General features: G+C 35.5%; 1 protein-coding gene across 1 annotated transcript in view; it reads right to left on the bottom strand.

Moving 5' to 3' along the window:
* Positions 1 to 18,540, bottom strand: part of COPS2 (COP9 signalosome subunit 2) — a 44,348-nt gene that overhangs the window by 7,812 nt on the left and 17,996 nt on the right. Inside the window, exons 2-9 of the mRNA XM_042783694.1 lie at positions 15,136 to 15,249; positions 14,653 to 14,730; positions 7,325 to 7,450; positions 4,472 to 4,561; positions 4,260 to 4,337; positions 2,067 to 2,241; positions 389 to 567; positions 230 to 282 (exon numbers count right to left, since the gene is read on the bottom strand). Coding sequence (XP_042639628.1) covers positions 230 to 282; positions 389 to 567; positions 2,067 to 2,241; positions 4,260 to 4,337; positions 4,472 to 4,561; positions 7,325 to 7,450; positions 14,653 to 14,730; positions 15,136 to 15,249 — 893 coding nt within the window. The remainder of the gene's footprint in view (positions 1 to 229; positions 283 to 388; positions 568 to 2,066; positions 2,242 to 4,259; positions 4,338 to 4,471; positions 4,562 to 7,324; positions 7,451 to 14,652; positions 14,731 to 15,135; positions 15,250 to 18,540) is intronic.

Here is an 18,540-nt window from a genome sequence, read left to right as displayed (position 1 = left end):
GGATAAAAAGAACACAAAAGTGAAAAGAAAAAGGACAGTTTAATCAAATCTTGTGAATAACAAAAATAGCAAATAAGTGATTTCAGAAGATAATAATTTCACAAACTTTAGAATATTTCAAAGCAACATATAAAAGAGCAAAGGTTGAGTATTATCTGAATTTTGAAAAATGCTTTCTCTTTATGAACTGCTAAAAGGAAATTTACCTTAGTGAAATATAGAATCTTACCTTACTAAATTTGTCATTGCTAGAATTTCTGGATCATTTTTGTACGGCTTGGCCTAAATATAGTAAAAAGAAAATTAACTGTGTATATACAAAGAAAAAATAAAATTTACTTCTACAAAAGAAAGCTAAGAGAAATCAACAATTAAAGTGCACAAATACCTCCTGTGAGTCAAATGGATTTATTCCCGATTTCATTAGCATATTTGCCAAGACCAAGTATTTTAAGCAAGTGGTTCGTCTGGGACTCCCCGATTCGTCGTAATTCTTGAAGGCTTCAAAAAAGTCAGTGTGTGCCTTTTCAAACTCACCTTCTCGCAAGTGCATTTTACCACCACATTCTGTGAAGAATAAAACATGAGAAAAGAGAACATTTTCACTTCTGTAATTGTAACAAGATCAATCACTTTACAAAGATTAAATGAAAATCATTTCAGTGGCTTTCAGTCTTTTAATTCTATAACCTGAATACTACTGGTCCCAGGGTACACACTTTAATTGGGGAAAAAATAAAAATCAAGCTCTTTATTAAAAGTCAATGAAGAAACTACTGAAAAAGCATTTACAAATCTTTAACCTCAGGTGAAATAAAAAGTAATTTTCTACATACTATAGAAGTTCTGGTAGCATAGTGCCTAAGGCACTTGACTGCTAACCAGAAGGCTGGCACTTTAAATCCACCAGCCACTCCTCAGGAGGAAGACTAAGCAATCTACTTCTGTACAGATACCACCTCCGAAACCCAAAGAGGGGTCACTACGAATCACAATTGACTCAAAGGCAGTGAATTTTTTTTTTTGTTGTTGTTGAATTTACTGCAATTCAAGAATAGAAGCTTTGATAAAGTGAACTTTCTATTATTAATATCTTCATTGATATATATATATATATATATATATATATTTAAGAGCTTGTTTTACATTCAATGTTATGTGTACATTTAGTTTCATTCCCCATTTGCCATGTCCAACCCTAACCCAGTCTCCTCCCCTCCCTACCCTGTAACCCTCCACCTGTGCCCCTCATATTTATGCACTCCTGTTTGTTCTGCATTTCCTCAGTTTGAATGTTGGTCCTCTGGTGTTCCATGGTCTAAGGGGATGTATTACCATAGAGTATGTGGGTGCGTCATCCTGAGTGGTCTGTGTGTATATCTTGTTAACTATTGGGCTGAGAGCCCACCCCAGGGGTGAGTTTTATTCCAGGCACAGGGCCATAGTATTAGGAGTCTCACAAGATTTCATCTGACCAGTAATTCTGGTCATTATTGAGTTTTTGGATTTTGTTCCATGTTTTCCCTCCCACTCTATCCAGAATCTCCAGATTTGATCCTTTCCTGAGTGGCTGGCATTGGTAGCCAGACATCATCTAGTTCTGGTCTCGAGGGTCATTGTGTCCTATGGTTGATTGCTTCTAAATGCTCTTGTTCTTTTTTGTTTTGGGCGTTCTCCTTTACTTCTGATGCTAGGAGCCCATCAGCTGCATCTTAGATGCCCACTTGGAAGCTTTTAAGATCCCAGTTGTTACTCACCAATGTAGGATGTGGAGCAATGCTTTTATGTATTTTGTTGTGCCAATTGAGTCTAGTGTCCCCTAGTACTATAGTCCTGAGACAGTAGATCTACTGGATCTCTCTCCCATAGTGTCTGGTTGTTTGTGAGGGATTGCTCTGTGTCTGTCTTCTATTGTTTCTGTGATGTTAATTTTATAAGGCAAAGGCATTTTATAAGGCACTTTAAAACCTTATCACTTATTTTTCAAGAATCATTCAGTTATATGCAATGACACCTTGATATCTTCCCATTTCACTACCCACCCTCCGTCTCCAAACCAAACTTACCTCTGATTACTCCCATGATCAGTGGATGAGGGATGGCAGACTTGATGTGAAGTGACTGTTCATAGAGTGCTTTAAGTTTTTTATTATTTTTCTGTGCTGTATACATTTGAATTTCCAAAGCGTATATTTCTAATAACTGTGTACCTTTTTTCAGGTCATCTTCTCCATCATCAGTCTAGGAAAGCAATCAGCTAACTTTAGTCAAGATAAAATTTAGAAACAACCTTGTTTAATAATAAACAAGCACAAAGGCTAACAGCAATTTACAAATTATTCCAAATAGTTCATTTAAAGTCAGGTGAATGGAAATTAAAAGTTTTTTCCATTGAAAAAATATTCTAAATTGGCCAACAAAACTTAACCCACAATGTAAATGAGAGATATTATAACAAGTAATTTTCATTTGAGTAAGCCTAACAACTTTACATTTATAATACTATTTCTGAGTGAAAATATACTACAAATTTTAAATAGGACCTAAAATACTACAAACATCAGTTTAATGGCCACAAAGGAAGCCACATATCCTTTTTATGTTCTAGTTATTGGATAATGACAAAGAAAACAGAGGTTGTTTTGTATGTATAAAATGCTGTTAACATTTATGTCTTAATCAAGGTATTATTTATGATATTCTCCAGATTTTCAAAACATTTCAGATCTACTTATTCAATCTTCTAAAAAGCATTTCCTGTTGTCATCCATGTGCTAGGCTACTTTGGGGAAAATAAAATTTAAATAGCCAAGGTTCCTGGACTCAAAAGTTCACACTGTAGTAAAGGATTAATTTGTCAACAGATAAAACACAATACAAAATATTAATTATTGTAGGTGAAGTATGAAGCAAGTGTCTAGGAGCACAGAAGAGAAAGGAACTAACTCTTAGGGAATGTCAAAAGAACTGTAGAAGTGGAAATATCAGAGCTCAGCTTTGAAAGATGACCAATGGTGCAGAAAACACAGGCCATGAAAAATAGCATATGGCCAACAATTAGATATCTGTAAATATCAAACATCACATAAACCAAGTAAAAACTTACTGTTATTTGTAGTGTTTCAACTTAAAACTGTTTTAATTACTTACTAATGAGTCACAATCAGAGTACATTATATGATATGGAAGGCAAATTTTACACCCAGATTATCATCCATTTCTGCTTGAACACAATTACATCAAAATACTAAGTATTACAATATTATTTATAATCAGATAGCATTTTCCTTATGTTCTTAAATAAACCAAGCAAAACTTCTCCATAGAGCTTTTTCATATTCCTTATGTTCACAGTGAAAGGCACTTCTCCATTCAAAATAGGCCTCTATTCATTAGAATAGAATATTCTATTAATTTCACATGGAACTGAACTCAAAGTTGTTTATGAGTGAGACTAAACTTTTGCAAGAATGGGTAGTTAAGAAACAATTTATAAGTGATTGACATGCTTTAAAAGGCAAAAGCATTACATGAAAATATTTGCAGGTAATTAGTTTAGAATGATTTCCTGATCAACTTTTTTTCCATTCATTGAAATCACACACACATACACACAAAATTATTAAATTAATAGTACATTGTTTTGGCAGAGCTTTGAAATATTTAACAGTATTTCTAATGAAATTTTAACTATTACCAAATAATTTACTTGATCAAGACAAGAGTAAATACAAAATTACAGTTAAAAATTTAGAGCTGTGCTGTCCAATCCATGTGGCTATACAAATTTAAATTAGTTAAATAAAATTTAAAACTCAGTGCCTCAATCACGCTAGTCACATTGTAAGTGCTTGATAGCCATACAAAGATGCAGAACAGTTCTACTGGACAATGTTGCTCCAGAGGACCAATATATCACAAATTAGGACATAACACAACTTTATTATATGAGTAAAATATCATTTTAGATATTCATAGGACATATAACTTAACATGCAAGGATTAGTCTCCACTGGCCTGCTCATTTATTGATAGCTGCTTATTCCATAAATGATAAGGATTGAAATTAGGATTAAAACAGGAAGAAATGTAGTAGTACTCAGAAAAAAAACTGCACTTTTAATAACTTATTATCCAAATACTATTTTTGGGATGATGCTTGAGTAGAAACAACCCTAAGCAATATTTCAAATATAAATATCTCCTATGCTTCTTTATTACAAAAAACAAAGTATTAAAGACAAATAAGGGAATGTTACCTGGCAGGATTGATGTAACTGGCGTAAAATTTTTTGAAGCTTTCCATATTCCTCTCGTTCTAAATATAATTTTCCAAGCTGTAAGAAAGCAAACTTATTAAAATCAGAAGATTTTGAAAGGAGAAGGTGTGCATCTTTAGGAGAGTTTAGTTTATTAGGGCTCCCCCTTTCATTCCTCCAAAGAAAAAAATGTAAGTAACTGTAATTGTTACCTTTGTGTTTGTCTTAAACCACAGTCTATCATTCTTAGCATCTTTCAAAGCTTCCAGTGTTGTTTCATAGAATTCCTGCAGTAAATCCATCTGACATAAAAAATCAGAATTCTATAATTGTAAACAGCAAATTTGTACCTGTTAATAAAGTTAATTTGAGCAAACTAAAAGTGCATCTTTGAACTTTAATACGTAAGATACACTATCTGTATCTTACTGAATGTCTTCTATAGTCCACAAAATTAACAAAACTTAACTATGATACATACCAAATTTATAAAAAGAGAAGCGCCAAGATCTGTTTTTATGTGAACTTTTAAAATAAACCCAGAAAAAATTTTGCCATATAAATTTTAGTGCCAGAAGTTCTAATGCTCTAATTACATAGGTTTCTCCTTTGCAACCTAACAGCTTGTTTTATATTAACAGAAGAAAACGATGTATGAATAGAGACACTCGTACTGTGTTTGGTTTTTTTAAGAACAACTTTTTATTGTGATTTGGGTGCAAGTTTACAGAGCAATTTTGTTTTCCATTCAACATGTCATACACATTTTGTTTCATAACACTGATTATAATCCCCACAATTTAACAACTCTCTTCCCACTTCCTCCCTATAATACGTACCTTCTCCCTATGTCCTTTCCTATGCATTCCTGCCCTCTGAAAGCTATCCCTACGCAAATGCTGCCCTTCTGATCTCCCATGGTTGACTGTTCTAAGGATTGCATCTCCCCGATCTAACTGTTCATCTCACAGGACTATTATTTGGCTGAGTGTTAAGCTATAGGAGTGAGCTCAATTACAGGCACAAAGGGTGACTAGGGGTCATAGTCTTCAGGATTTCACCAATTTCTGTTCACGAGTAATCCTGGTCATTTTTATGATTTTGAGTTTGTTCCACATTTTTCTCCCAGTCTACCTAGGACCTCTAATTTTGATCCCTTCTGAGTAGCTGGCAGTGGTAGCCAGGCACCATCTAGTTCTGGTCTCAGGGTCGTGTAGGCTAAGGTTCCCATGGTCCACTAATCTCTTGGACTAATGTATTGTGTTATTAATAGGGTTTATCTTACTCATTCAATCTTTATTTGGTATCTACTATATGGCAAACACTAAGTAAGCCACTAAAGAAACAAAGGGGAATTAGCTCATTTCCTCAAAATTCTTCCATAAATGTGACTAATCAATTAACTAGACTATATAGCTTTTAAATTACTGGTAGAGTGTTTAAGTTTGGTGAAAGGAAGAAACATGGTACAATTTTAGCTGTGTCTAACCACTATTAAAAAAGCTCTGGTGGTGTAGTGGTTAAGGCATAAAGCATTTATTTAGCTGATAGCCAAATGCTTAGTGGTTCGAACCCACCAACCACTCTGTAAAGATTTACAGCCTTGGAAACCCAATGGGGATTGCCATGAGTTGGAATCGACTCAGTGGCAATGAGTTTGGTTTTTGGTGAACCACTATCAATTTGCCAAGCTGAATGACATTTAAGGAAATCACTGCCTGTTTTTCATTTTAAGAGCCTACTCTCAGACTCCCCCTTGATCTCTGGCTCTAGTGTTGCTTGAGTATCTTATTCTACAGATTTCTACTTAACAAGGGCAAGGCATAAGAGGGTCATGAGAGCAGGAAAGTTTGCTACCTTGAGGAAAGGCTACCAATTTAGTCATGACTGCTGATGGCATACTGAAAAAGTCCAGTGACATTCACCTAACATTTATTCTTACTTTCAAACGGCAAAAAGCTTACACAATATAACCTGCAGAAACATGCAATCTTTAACTTTTAAAGTAATTTATTCTTCCCCCTACCAAACCTCTGGCATACTGTAATATTTATAAATAGTGTACCAAAAATGTTTTGATGACTGACACTTGTTTTTAAAACTCAGAAAATATTTTCCACATTAAAAAGTCTCCGTGACATATAGCTCCAGAATCAGTGTCACTAGGTGTTATGCAAATATTATGTTCTAACAGAATATGTAAATTTATCTTCTCTAGTTATCTTCTCTGTTTATCTTCTCATGACATACGTTTTATATATAAAGAATAATAAGCTGCCACAATAAATAAAAATAACATCTACTAGAAAAGAAAGAGGATGAAAGAGGCTAATTATGAGATCAACATTTTTATTAATGAGTATAAAAAGTTATCAAATGTTCTACAGAATATGACATGATATAGAATATTTACACTCAGATATCACAGAGCAAGAAAGTTGAAATTAGGACTATGTTGCTTCAAATATAAACAATCCAATTAAAAATTATCTCAACAAAAATTTAAACATAAAATAATCATTGCTTTTCCATATAACCAAAATCTAGAAGAATGAAAGCATTATTACTCCAGTGCCAATTTTAGTTTCCTTCATTATCAGTCCCACATTCTATCAAGCATCCATTTACCTATTCATTCTTTTTAGAAGCATTTATTGAGCACCTAATGAGAAAGGCCAAGTGCTAAGTGCTCAGTAGACTCTGAGCCTCAAGGATCTTAATTTGATCAAATTTACACACAAATAACATGTGATTGAAACTGTTAAGTATTTAACAGCTCAGGATGGATAGCTGGAATTGTAACAGTAACTGTACGGGAGTCTAATCTTATAGATTACACTGTAAAAGTTGTTTGCAGATTATTAGGATATCTGAAGAAATTATTTAAAAAGATTACACCAGTTATTACTTTTAAATGTAACATAGTTAGTACTAAAATTGATTTTTTTTAAGCATTAACTACCATAACTGCTTATATAGAACCTCTAGTCCTTTTGTTTTTCAAAGCCCTTAAGTAAAAGTAATAAACACATTGATAAGTACCAAAAGGGAAAAATGAGTCTAACCTGTTTAGAAGTGGAGATATAATCAAGAATAGAATTAATGGATTTTTCAGAATAATTTCTTGTGACTGCACTCCGAATATAGGTCAATAGTTGTTTATATCTGTTCATCATTTCTGGAAAGTTTGTCTGGAAGGGAAAAAAAGACCATGCTTTAACAAATGTATTGTTAGATATATTTATGTACTAAAGTATGTACACGAGTGCTATTATGGTATATTGTCATGCATCCTGTGAATGTTCATTTGGATGACAATGGACTGCATGTATGTTTGTGGTCCCAACCTCTGTAAAGCCTCTTACAGTAAAAATCTGAGGTACATACAATAGCTCAAGATAACAAATGGGTACTAACTTGTGACCTGCATCAAAACATTACTGTTATGTTAAAGATGTAAGATATTTTAGTGTATCTGAGTTATTTAAAAAAAATTTTTTTATGCATAGGAAGTACTATATATATCATTTTCTTAGAAAACATTCGACTAAGAAACATCAGATATGAACTGTATCTAACCGTTCTGACTTATGTACAAATTTGACTTAGGAACAAAACTTGTTTATAATCTGGGGCCTGTCTGCATATGATACAGTGTTTGCAGAATGTCCAAATCACATATAATGTTCTATTTCGGAGAACATATAGTGGATGTTAAATGTAGCATGACTATATTGCTACATAATTAAAAAAAAAAAGTTTTACAACTGAAGAAAGTATGGAAGGAACACTGTAAAAATTTTATGTTAAATTTGAAATGACTACATTACTCAGACATATGAACCCATTTGATGAAGTGAATCTATGAAAAAAGTACAACTTAAAGATTTTCAAATTTCTGATACTCTCATTACACATTTAAATCATAAAATTTACTAAAGTATTACCAGACCAAAATATATAAAATTAAAAACCAAGGAACAGGTATCAACACAAACTCCAATTTTTTAAATGCCTTGAATACCAGCTGGGCAGATATTTATGTAGTCCCTGAAGATTTACTCCTTTTATCCAGGAAGCTCTCCAGCATCTTTTCTCCAATAACACGGCTGCTCTACATAAACATTTGAAGTAGAAGAATCTCTTTAAGCCCACATATTCATTCCACTTTCAAGAAAAGGCCTCCTGGCTAAGGTACTACTCAATGTTGCTGTTAGGTGCTATCTAGTTGGTTCCAACTCACAGTGACCCTATTTATGACAGAATGAAAATACTGTCCAGTCCTGTGCCATACATACTCACAAACGTTGCTAGCTTTGAGTCCATTGTTGTAGCAACTGTGTCAATAGATCTCATTGAGGATTTTCATTTTTCGCTGACCTTCCACTTTTCTAAGCTTGATGTCCTTCTCCAGGGACTGATCCCTCCTGATAACATGTCCAAAGTACGTGAAATGACATCTCACCATCATCACACATTTAAGAAGCATTCTGGCTATACTTCTTCTAAGACAAATTTGTTTGTTCTTCTGGCAGTCCATGGTATATTCAATATTCTTCACCAATACAACAGTAATTTAAATTCATAAATTCTTCGGTCTTCCTTATTCATTATCCAGCTTTCTGCATAAACATGAGGTAACTGAAAATACCATGGCTTGGGTCAGGTGCACCTTAGTCCTTAAAGTGACATCTTTGTTTCTGAATACTTTAAAGAGATTTTTTTTATGGCAGAGCTGCCCAATGTAATACACTGTTTGATGTCCTGACTGCTGTGTCCATGGATGTTGATTATGGATCCAAGTAAAATGAAATCCTTGACAACTTCAATATTGTCTTCATTTATCATGATGCTACTTATTGGTTTGATTGTGAGGCTTTGTTTTCTTAATGTTAAAAGTGAAATCCATACTGAAGGCTATAGTCTCGTCTCTGACTTATATCAGTCGGTAAGTGCTTCAAGTCTTCTTTGCTCTCAGCATGCAAGGTTGTGTTATCTGCATATCGCAGATTGTTAATGAGTCTTCCTCCGATCCAACACCATATTCTTCAAATAGTCCAGCTTCTTGGATTATTTACTCAGTATACATATTAAGTAAGTATGGTGAAATGATGCAATAGTGATACACTCCTTTCATGACTTTAAACCATGCAGTATCCCCTTGTTCTGTTCAAATTACTGCCTCTTGGTCTATGTACAGGTTCCTCATGAGCACAATTAAGTGTTCTAGAACTCTTATTCTTTGCAATGTTACCTATAATTTGTTATGATCCATACAACTGAATGATTTTGCATAGTGTGGCGCAGTGTATTACTTAATATGGCACTTCTAGCCATGGTCTTTTTGACTCTCACCAGATGACTGAGTGGAACTATGCAAATGTAAGGTTATCTGTGGCCCATCAAGGGGACTGGATAGCTTGCTAATAATGTAAATAAAGTACATGGCACCCTTGTAGGGGTGGGACCGTGTATGGAACTGTAACATGAGGAATGGCAAGCTAGACTTAAAATGAGCAAGGGAGCTCTGGTAGCATAGTGGCTAAAGCACTTGACTGCTAACCAGAAGGCTGGCGGTTCAAACCCACCAGCCACTCCTCGGAAGGAAGGTTGGGCAATCCTACTTCCGTAGTGATACTGCCTCGGAAACCCAAGGAGGGGTCGCTATGAGTTGGGGCCGACTCGACGGCACATAACAACAACAACAACAGGGGTGGCAAAGGGGGATCTCACTGCCATCAAGAGAGAAGAGCCAAGGGTGGAGTGTGTCCTTGGACTCAAGATCCCTGCACTGAGATGGCAGAGAGACAGCAGCAACAGATGCAACAGAATTGAAAGACCAGCATGAGACTGAGTAGCGGGCTTCCCGGCCCATACAGTAAGAAAGCCTGAGTGCCGTCAGGCAGGAGGCTTGCTGGCAGAGTTCAGTGCCTCTTTGGGATCCTATCTGCAAAGCAAAAAGAGCTTTGTAACACTGGCTCAAGCAGGGCAGAAGCCAAAGCCAGAGAGAAGAGTGCCTGTGGCACAGCTAAGAAGCTGTCATGATTGAGAGAACTGTATCCTGAGTTGTTCCTGCTTCTGAATTTTAACCTGTTACTTCCCCATTAAACCCCTAATTGTGAGTATTGCCTTGAGTTGTGTGGCCATCATACAGAATTATCAAACCCAGAAGAGAAATACAGTGCGCAGTAGAAGGGATGGATGGTGTCAGAATTGGTAGAAAGGTTGGAGGGGGAGGGTGGTGGCATGTCTGATTTCTGCTTCATAGCAATCAGCCTTGGGCTGCTGATGTTGATGGTGATCTTTTCTCCCCCTTATGAAGCTGGAGGTCAGAAAACACCTCCTATACTCTTTCTGCACACAGCCAATAAAACACAAGTAAACATTTTCTGGTATTCCCTGCTTTCAGCCAAGATCCAATTGACATCAGCAATGACATTACTCATTCCATGTTCTCTTTGGAATCTGGCTTGATTTTCTGCAGTTCCTTGTTAATGTACTGCTGCAAAAATTTTTGAATTATCTTCAGCAAAATTTTACTTACATGTGATATTAATGATATTCAGTAATTTCTGTGTTCTGTTGGATAACATTTCTTTGCAATGGGCACCTGCAAGGATCTCTTCCAGTTGGCTGGTAAGATGAATGGCACAGATGAATAGGTGCTTCCCACATTGCATTTGTTTGTTGAAACATCTCAATTGGTATTCTGTCAATTCCTGAAGCCTTCTTCAGTGCAGCTTGGAGTTCTTCCTTCAATACCATCGATTTGTGATCATATGCTACTTCCTGTAATGGTTGAACAATGACCAATTCTTTTTGGTACAGTGACTCGGTATATTCTTTCCATCTTCTCTTGATGCTTCCTGAATCACTCAATATTTTTCCCACAGCATCCTTCAATACTGCAGCCTCAGGCTTGAATTTCTTCTTTAGTTCTTTCAGTTTGAGAAATACTTAGCATGTTCTTCTCTTTTGGTTTTCTAATTCCTAGTCTTTGCACATTTCATTATATTACTCTATATTCTCAAGTCACTCCTTTTAAGTTTTCTGTTCAGCTCTTTTACTTCATTTCTTCCATTGGTGTTAACACACATTGGTTTAAGAGCAAGTTTCAGAATCTCTTCTAAAATCCAATTTTTTTCCCCTTTCTTTCTCTCCTGTCATTTTAGTGACCTTTTACTTTCTTTATGTATGGTGTTCCTGATGTTTTCCCACAACTCATTTGGTCTTTGGGCATTAGTGTTCACTGCATCTATGCTTCAGATACCTCTAAATTATGATACAGTTATTTTCATGTTTATAACCATATTTTGCCCTGGAATACAGTATTAAGGGAAGGGAAAAAAAAAAAAGAACCTATTGCCACTTAGATAATTCTGACTTATAGTGACCCCACTGGGTTTCCAAGGCTATAAATCTTTATGGAAGAAGACTACCTCATTTTTCTTCTGCGAAATGGCTGATGGGTTCTAATCTAACTTTTAGTTAGCAGCCAAATGCCTTAACTACTACACTACGAGAGCTCCCTAGAATAATGTATAAAAGATAGGTAAATATGAAAAGAATCTCCAAAATCATCTAAGCAAAACCTGGATTTAAAAAAAAAAAAGGGAAAGAGGAGAAGGGAAAAAAATGGGTAGAACAATGGGAATACATATCAAACTACTTTTGTCTCTAAATGCGAGTTCCATGTGGGAGTAAATAATAGGCAGCTTCTTATTAGTGAGCTGTGAAACTCAAGTTATAGAGTATATCTTGTGGCTAATGAATATCAAGGATATGTGAGTGTCCCAATTTCGAGATTTTATTTCAGTACTGAATGAGATTTCAACAAAAAGTTATAGTTTTGATTTTATTCCCTTATGCTGTCTTAAATCCAAAGCTTATTTTTTCAAAAATTATGTTACTATAAGTAAGGCTCAAGAAACGATAGGTAATCATTTCTGGTTTTATCTGCAGTAGTGAGCAAACAAAGCAGTTAAAAACAAATTCAACTTTTATTTCCAAAGCCACAATACAGTAACATGGGTCTTACTCTTAATCCAACTAAAAAACAAGGGGGAGAAAGGATAGAAGCTGAAATTACTCTTGTGAACCACAATTTATTCACAGATGCTACCAGAGCAAATGAAAGGTAGATAAAGAAGGCAGACCACAGAACAGCCACTACCATTCCCTTCTTCCTATCTCTGGTCAAGGTAAAATGGCCAAAGAAGTTTTAAGAGTATACATCATCATATCGTCTAAATGGAATCAAAATCTAAATAAAGGAATTTGTATTATTTCAAATAAAAAAAAATCTTAAGTGTTGAACATTCTGCTCTTAATATCACTAGAACTATTTAATCAAAACCCCTATCCCTTGAAATACATGATTCTACTTCCATAGCCCTCTAAGTTATAAATTTAAATATCGTAAGTATTTGAGCTTAGTATTTTTACAAACAATAAATGGAAAGCAAAGGGGTGCTATGCAACAACGGGATTCTTCAAAAGTGCCAATGTAGTAGAATTGGAAAGGGTAAATACAATATAGGTATTTTTCCTTAATTAGTGTTAAATGCAATATGCAATATCCTTAATAACACAAGATGTTTTGATAGTCCTGATATTTGGGGGGAAAAAATGAGCTAAAACACTCTGGGGGTCAGTTTGGTAGAAGAAGCCATGAGGGTCCCTCCCATTAAAGTATGAGAGAGGCTACTAGGCTAAGAGTACATCAAGAACAACAGCAGGATGTAAGATTAGTGGAAGTTAACTGGATATAGATACTAGTCAATTCAGGGAGCTCGATTTCAAACAGATGGGATGGAGACGTTAATAAGGGGAGGAAAGAGGCATACGGGAAATACAGAAACAGAGGAAAAAGAAAGTGGTAACAGATCATCAGTTATCCTTCCACTTGTCATAGCTCCTGTACCATTTGAAGACCTTAATTCTTCTAATCTGAGGTCCACTTTAACTCATTTCTCAATGTTCCTTTACCCTTAGTGACCTGAGATTCCTATTTGTACCTAATCACTCCAGTCTCCTAATTGTTTCTTCTCCTGTGCATTTCTACCTTGTACTCTTGAGTTTTGTTTGACTAGTTCATTGATACTGATGATTGACATTCTATGAGATATAACATCACGGCAATTCAAACTTATCTATGAGTTCATTCAACAAAATATTTGAGTATCAACTAAGTGCTAACCACCATTATATGTTCTAGGAGTGAAAAGAACAAAGTCCTGCTCTTGCAGAGCTTAAAATCTATTAGCACTTGACTGCTAACGAGAAGGCTGGCAGTTCAAACCCACCAGCCACTCCTTGGAAGGAAGACTGGGCAATCTACTTCCGTAGGGATACTGCCTCAGAAACCCAAGGAAGGGTCGCTATGAGTCGGATTCAACTCAACAACGAGTGAGGGGGTGGGAGGCAATAACTAAGTAAAAAGAACAAACAGTGATAAATACAAAGAAGAAAAATAGTAGGGCAAGGTGACAGAATGCTATTTTACATAAAGTGGTCAGGGGAAGAACAGTCTGATATATGGTGAAATTCTGAACAGACACTTGGATCAAGTGAGGAAAAGAGCCATGCAGCTAGTCATCTCAGAGAAGAACATTTGGACAGAGGAAAACAGCCAAGTGCAAGCCAGTAAGAGAGATCACAGAAAACAAGATCAGAAAGGTAGCAAAGGGTGAGCTTACACAGGGCCTTATAGGCAATGGTAAGGATTTTGGATTTTACACAGGTGAACGGAAACCATTAGAAGATTTTGAGCAAAAAGAATGGCATAATATGACTTACATTTTAAAAGGATCACTCAGATGTTTGTAGAGAACAGACTGTAGCAGGGCAAGGATGGAAGTAAGATCAGTTAGAAGGATATTGACATAATCCAGTCAGAGATGATAGAGGACTAGACCAGAGTAGCAGAGGTAGAAATATAAAAAGCAGTCAGATACTGGATATATTTTGAAGATATATAAAGCCACCTGGATTTGCCAAAAGATTATTTGTCAAGTGAGAGACAAAGAGAAGAGTCAAGAATAACACTATATTTTTTGCCTCTAGTTAATGGAAGAGGAACTCTTATTAACGAAAGAATTTTAAAACTTCAAAAGAAACCCTCAAAGAATGTGGGAAAGCTACTCCATGAATAATACAGCTAAATACTGTCTTTTGTATTTAAAGGATAAATTTTCTTAAATGGAAAACTTGTTATCTTACTCAGATTTCTTCCTACTTAATAAAATAAAATCATAACTACAAAGCACACAAAATACAGAAACATATCCACAGAACTGTTTTGGAGAGGTAGATACGGTGATATTTGCTGCCATGAGGTTTTTAACCTACTTAATTTCATTATTAGCTTAATTCTCTTCAAAACAAATCTTACCAACTTGAAGTTAATCTTAATCATTTGTTTCAGTGCTTTAAATCCCCATTCTCCTTTTTCACCTTCAAGTTCCAAAACCTAAAAAAGGAAGAAATTTTCAGTCCAATGTAACACTAACATGCTATTTTCCAACGACATCAAATGAAATCTCCAGGTTTTGAATTAACTTTACATGATATGCCTGAAATACATTTCCGGGATGAAATCATTATGGATTCATTCCATCTAAGGAGCTCTGGTAGCATAGTGGCTAAGGCACTTGACAGCTAACCAGAAGGCTGGCGGTTCAAATCCACCAGTCATTCCTCGGAAGGAAGATGGGGCAATCTACTTCCGTAGTGATACTGCCTCGGAAACCCAAGGAGGGGTCGCTGTGAGTCAGGTCCGACTCGACGGCACATAACAACAACATCAACAACAACAACAAGGTATCCTTGTAAAATAAATTTTAAGAGACAGAATCAACTGGAAAAAAATACGAACCTTTTGGAAACTGCTTAATGCCGCTTTTGGGTCATCTTCTTTTAATGCTTTGGAATTATAGTATTGATTTTCCAAATCCACGTTTGGTTCAGAGTTACTATCTTCAGAGTATTCCTGTGGATTGAAAAGAAAAAGTAATCAAAATGAAAAAAACAAAAAGCAAAAAACAAAACCTCACACATTACATTGTAGAAAGTGAATGCTGTTAATATGGAGGGAGAAAAAAAGACATATGTATATACAAAACAAAATACTCTTGAATACATAGGTAAAATGCTACTGATATTTAACCACTGTTAAAAATCAAGTAGATAGAATGAAACAAACACAACAAACTCACTGCTGTCAAGTCAATTAGACTCACAGCGACGCTCCTTAGATTTCTGAGGAGGTATCTCTATGGAAGTAGATTGCCCAATCTTCCTTCTGAGGAGTAGCTGGTGGCCTTGAACCACCACCAGCCTTCTGGTTAGCAGTTAAATGCCTTAGGCACTATGTCATCAGAACTCCCAAGTAGAGAAAATAGAACCATTTAGTTCAGCCCAAAACTACAGCTCCTACAGGATCAACAGAAAATAATTCAAAAAACGAATACTGGCTTATGCCTCCTAATTCTGTAGTAGTTAACCGTCTGTTGGTCATGGAACTTGAGAAAAATCTAACTATTCATCTTTAGTTCTGTAATCTAATTTTCTCCCTAAATCTAAAGTTCATTACTCTAAAATGGCCTACATACCTGGGATGACAATCTACATATGATATAAAGGTTTACTGCTAATTTTTTCCTTCAAAAAATCATGTCCATGCATATATATAGCACACACACAAACTAACACATGAGGGCGTGGTGCGGTTTGATAAAACGTCTAACGTGCACCATTTGTATAAAAATATGGTAGTTATGTTAATAGGGACACGTCACATCTGCATTCCATATTACTCAACAGATGCTTAATTCTATTAATGTAACTTAATGAAAAGAAGTAAAACAAAATAAATAAAATTTATTTCATCACGTAAATTCAGTTCTTAGTGAAAAACAGTACTAGAACAATAAGGCAGAAAGGAAATAAGGAATAAAACAACTATTTTGTGGCATTGTATAAACCTGAGTTTAAAATAGTTCCAAGATATTCAGTCTAATTTTGGGGATTACAAAATACACACGGATTAGAATAACAAAAATTATTATTTTAAGAAGACACACGATAAAATTATTTCCTTCTCAGCTACCAGTCACTAAAAAGGGTAAGTTTACATCAAGTTAAGAACAATACCTGGAAGTAAAAAAAAGAAAAAACAAAAAGGTAAGAACGGTATTACATTTGTATTTCTATATCCAAATATAATTTAATAAATTTTTTTATAGAGAAATTTATGGAAATTCTATGAAGACTCTTAAGAATATGAGAATAAAGAACAGTATACAGACTGTAACAAGTGTTAGTTCAAAATCTGGTCACAGTTAACAACTGAAATAGTGGCTTTGTAATATGCACCCTCTGGAGGCCACTTATTTCCTTGTGTGAGGCAGGAAGGGTCTTGCTTTCAGACTAACATTTAAGATCAGAATTCAGTTAAGTTTAACACAAAATTCCCTGGAAACACTTCTCTTAGGTATGAGCTCAAACTCGAGGTAGTATATCAATTTCATAATCATTCAATCACTTCTTAACCCTTGTTACTACAGGTTCAAGTAGAATGAAACCGATCAAACTAAAAAGTAATTTATAAGTAATTGATAAGTCAACTGTACTCCAAATAACATTGTGATAGTGATAGCTTCCGAGTTGGGTTTTGAAAGATAAGTGGAAGTTCACCTACTAAATGAATGAACTCTTTGCGTACTTATATACAATCTCTAAAAGCACACCTAGGATGTAACTGAAGATTTGAAATCAATCATATTGTTGGAACATAAAAATCCCTACTGATTCTATTTCCAAAATAAATCTCCTACCCATCCACTTTCCCCCTTTCCTCTGCCACCACTCTAGCCCACCAAGACACTTTCATCTCTCTACAGACTGTAACAGCCTTCCCCTTCGCCTTTTTAACCTTCAAGTTCTGATCTTCTCATGGTGAGTAGTTAAAATAATCTTCATAAAATGCAAATTATCTCATTTCTCTTCTCAAAAAAATGGCTTCCCATTGCTCTTAAAATCAAGTTCAAAACCATCAAACTCTGACTCCTAACAATGTGTCCAACCTTCTGTCTCTCAAGCTCTCCCTCATTTGCTTTGTTGCAGCCCGCCTAGCCTCACCTGACAAATAACTACACTTCTTGCCCCATTCACACGTTACTGCCTTCTCTTCCCACCCTCCTACATCTGGTTAACTACTGCACAACATTTCAGATCTCAGCTTAAATGAAAAGCAAGTTTTCTAAGTGTCCTGTGGTAAAGAATCAGAGCTATAAAATCTACTCTGAATCTTTGAAAATCAGTCTTTTTCTGTCTTATTAGCTTGGAACAAACAAACATTTCCCTAACACTGTATCTAAAATTTGCCAGAAAATAAAAAATAAAATAATGAATTATGACTTAATGTTCATTTATTTTTCATTTCTTGGGCCACACAGATTAGAAGAAACAACTAAGCCAGGAAATGAGGATATGAGGCGAAGGAAGTAAAAGTTGAGAGGTACACATGACACTAGTAGGATGTGGAGCTGTTCCCAAAGGGGAAAGAGAAAATTATATTTGAGGAATTAAAGAAGTTAACCTCATTTTCAGGAAATTATAGAACCAATTATAACATTTTTGAAACCAAACTTTTACATTTTCTGCCATGTCTATCAGTGCCTTGTTACTTAAACAAGTACCTATTATAGTACAAAACTGACTACCTATTAACACTTGTGACCTTACTTGCTCCAGATTAACAGTATTTCTAAACTTTAGGTGTTCTAATTTTAAAAATCACAGTGATTGAGACAAGACTTAATCCACTGCTATATAAATGAGTAAAAAATAGCCTGTGTGTATTGGCTCCAGGTTGTTTACTTCTTCACAGCAAGCGAAGGCTCACTAATCCAAAAAAGCCTGCCAATGGCAAACTCCAATTTGTACACATCTAATTTTTTTTGAATTAAAAAAAAAAAAAAAAAGAGCCCAAATAAGCAGATTCTTAGCTACTTACTGCCTGCTTCACATACATACCCATGAAACCGTAGCCAACATCTGATAGCCATGTTGTTGCTATATGCCATCAAGTCGGACCCGACTCATAGCGACCCCTTCTTGGGTTTCCGAGGCAGTTTCTCTACGGAAGTAGATCGCTCCATCTTCCTTCTGAGGAATGGCTGGCAGGTTTGAACCACCAGCCTTCTGGTTAGCAGTCAAGTGCCTTAGCCACTATGCTACCAGAGCTCATGTTGTTGTTGTTGTTATGTGCCGTCGAGTC

Source organism: Orycteropus afer, unplaced genomic scaffold (genome assembly GCF_000298275.1).
Source record: "Orycteropus afer afer isolate SDZICR_OR568_19922 unplaced genomic scaffold, OryAfe1.0 scaffold00026, whole genome shotgun sequence".
NCBI lineage: Eukaryota > Metazoa > Chordata > Mammalia > Tubulidentata > Orycteropodidae > Orycteropus > Orycteropus afer.
The sequence above is the reverse complement of the archived record's forward strand: the minus strand, read 5'-3'. Positions and strand labels throughout refer to the sequence as shown.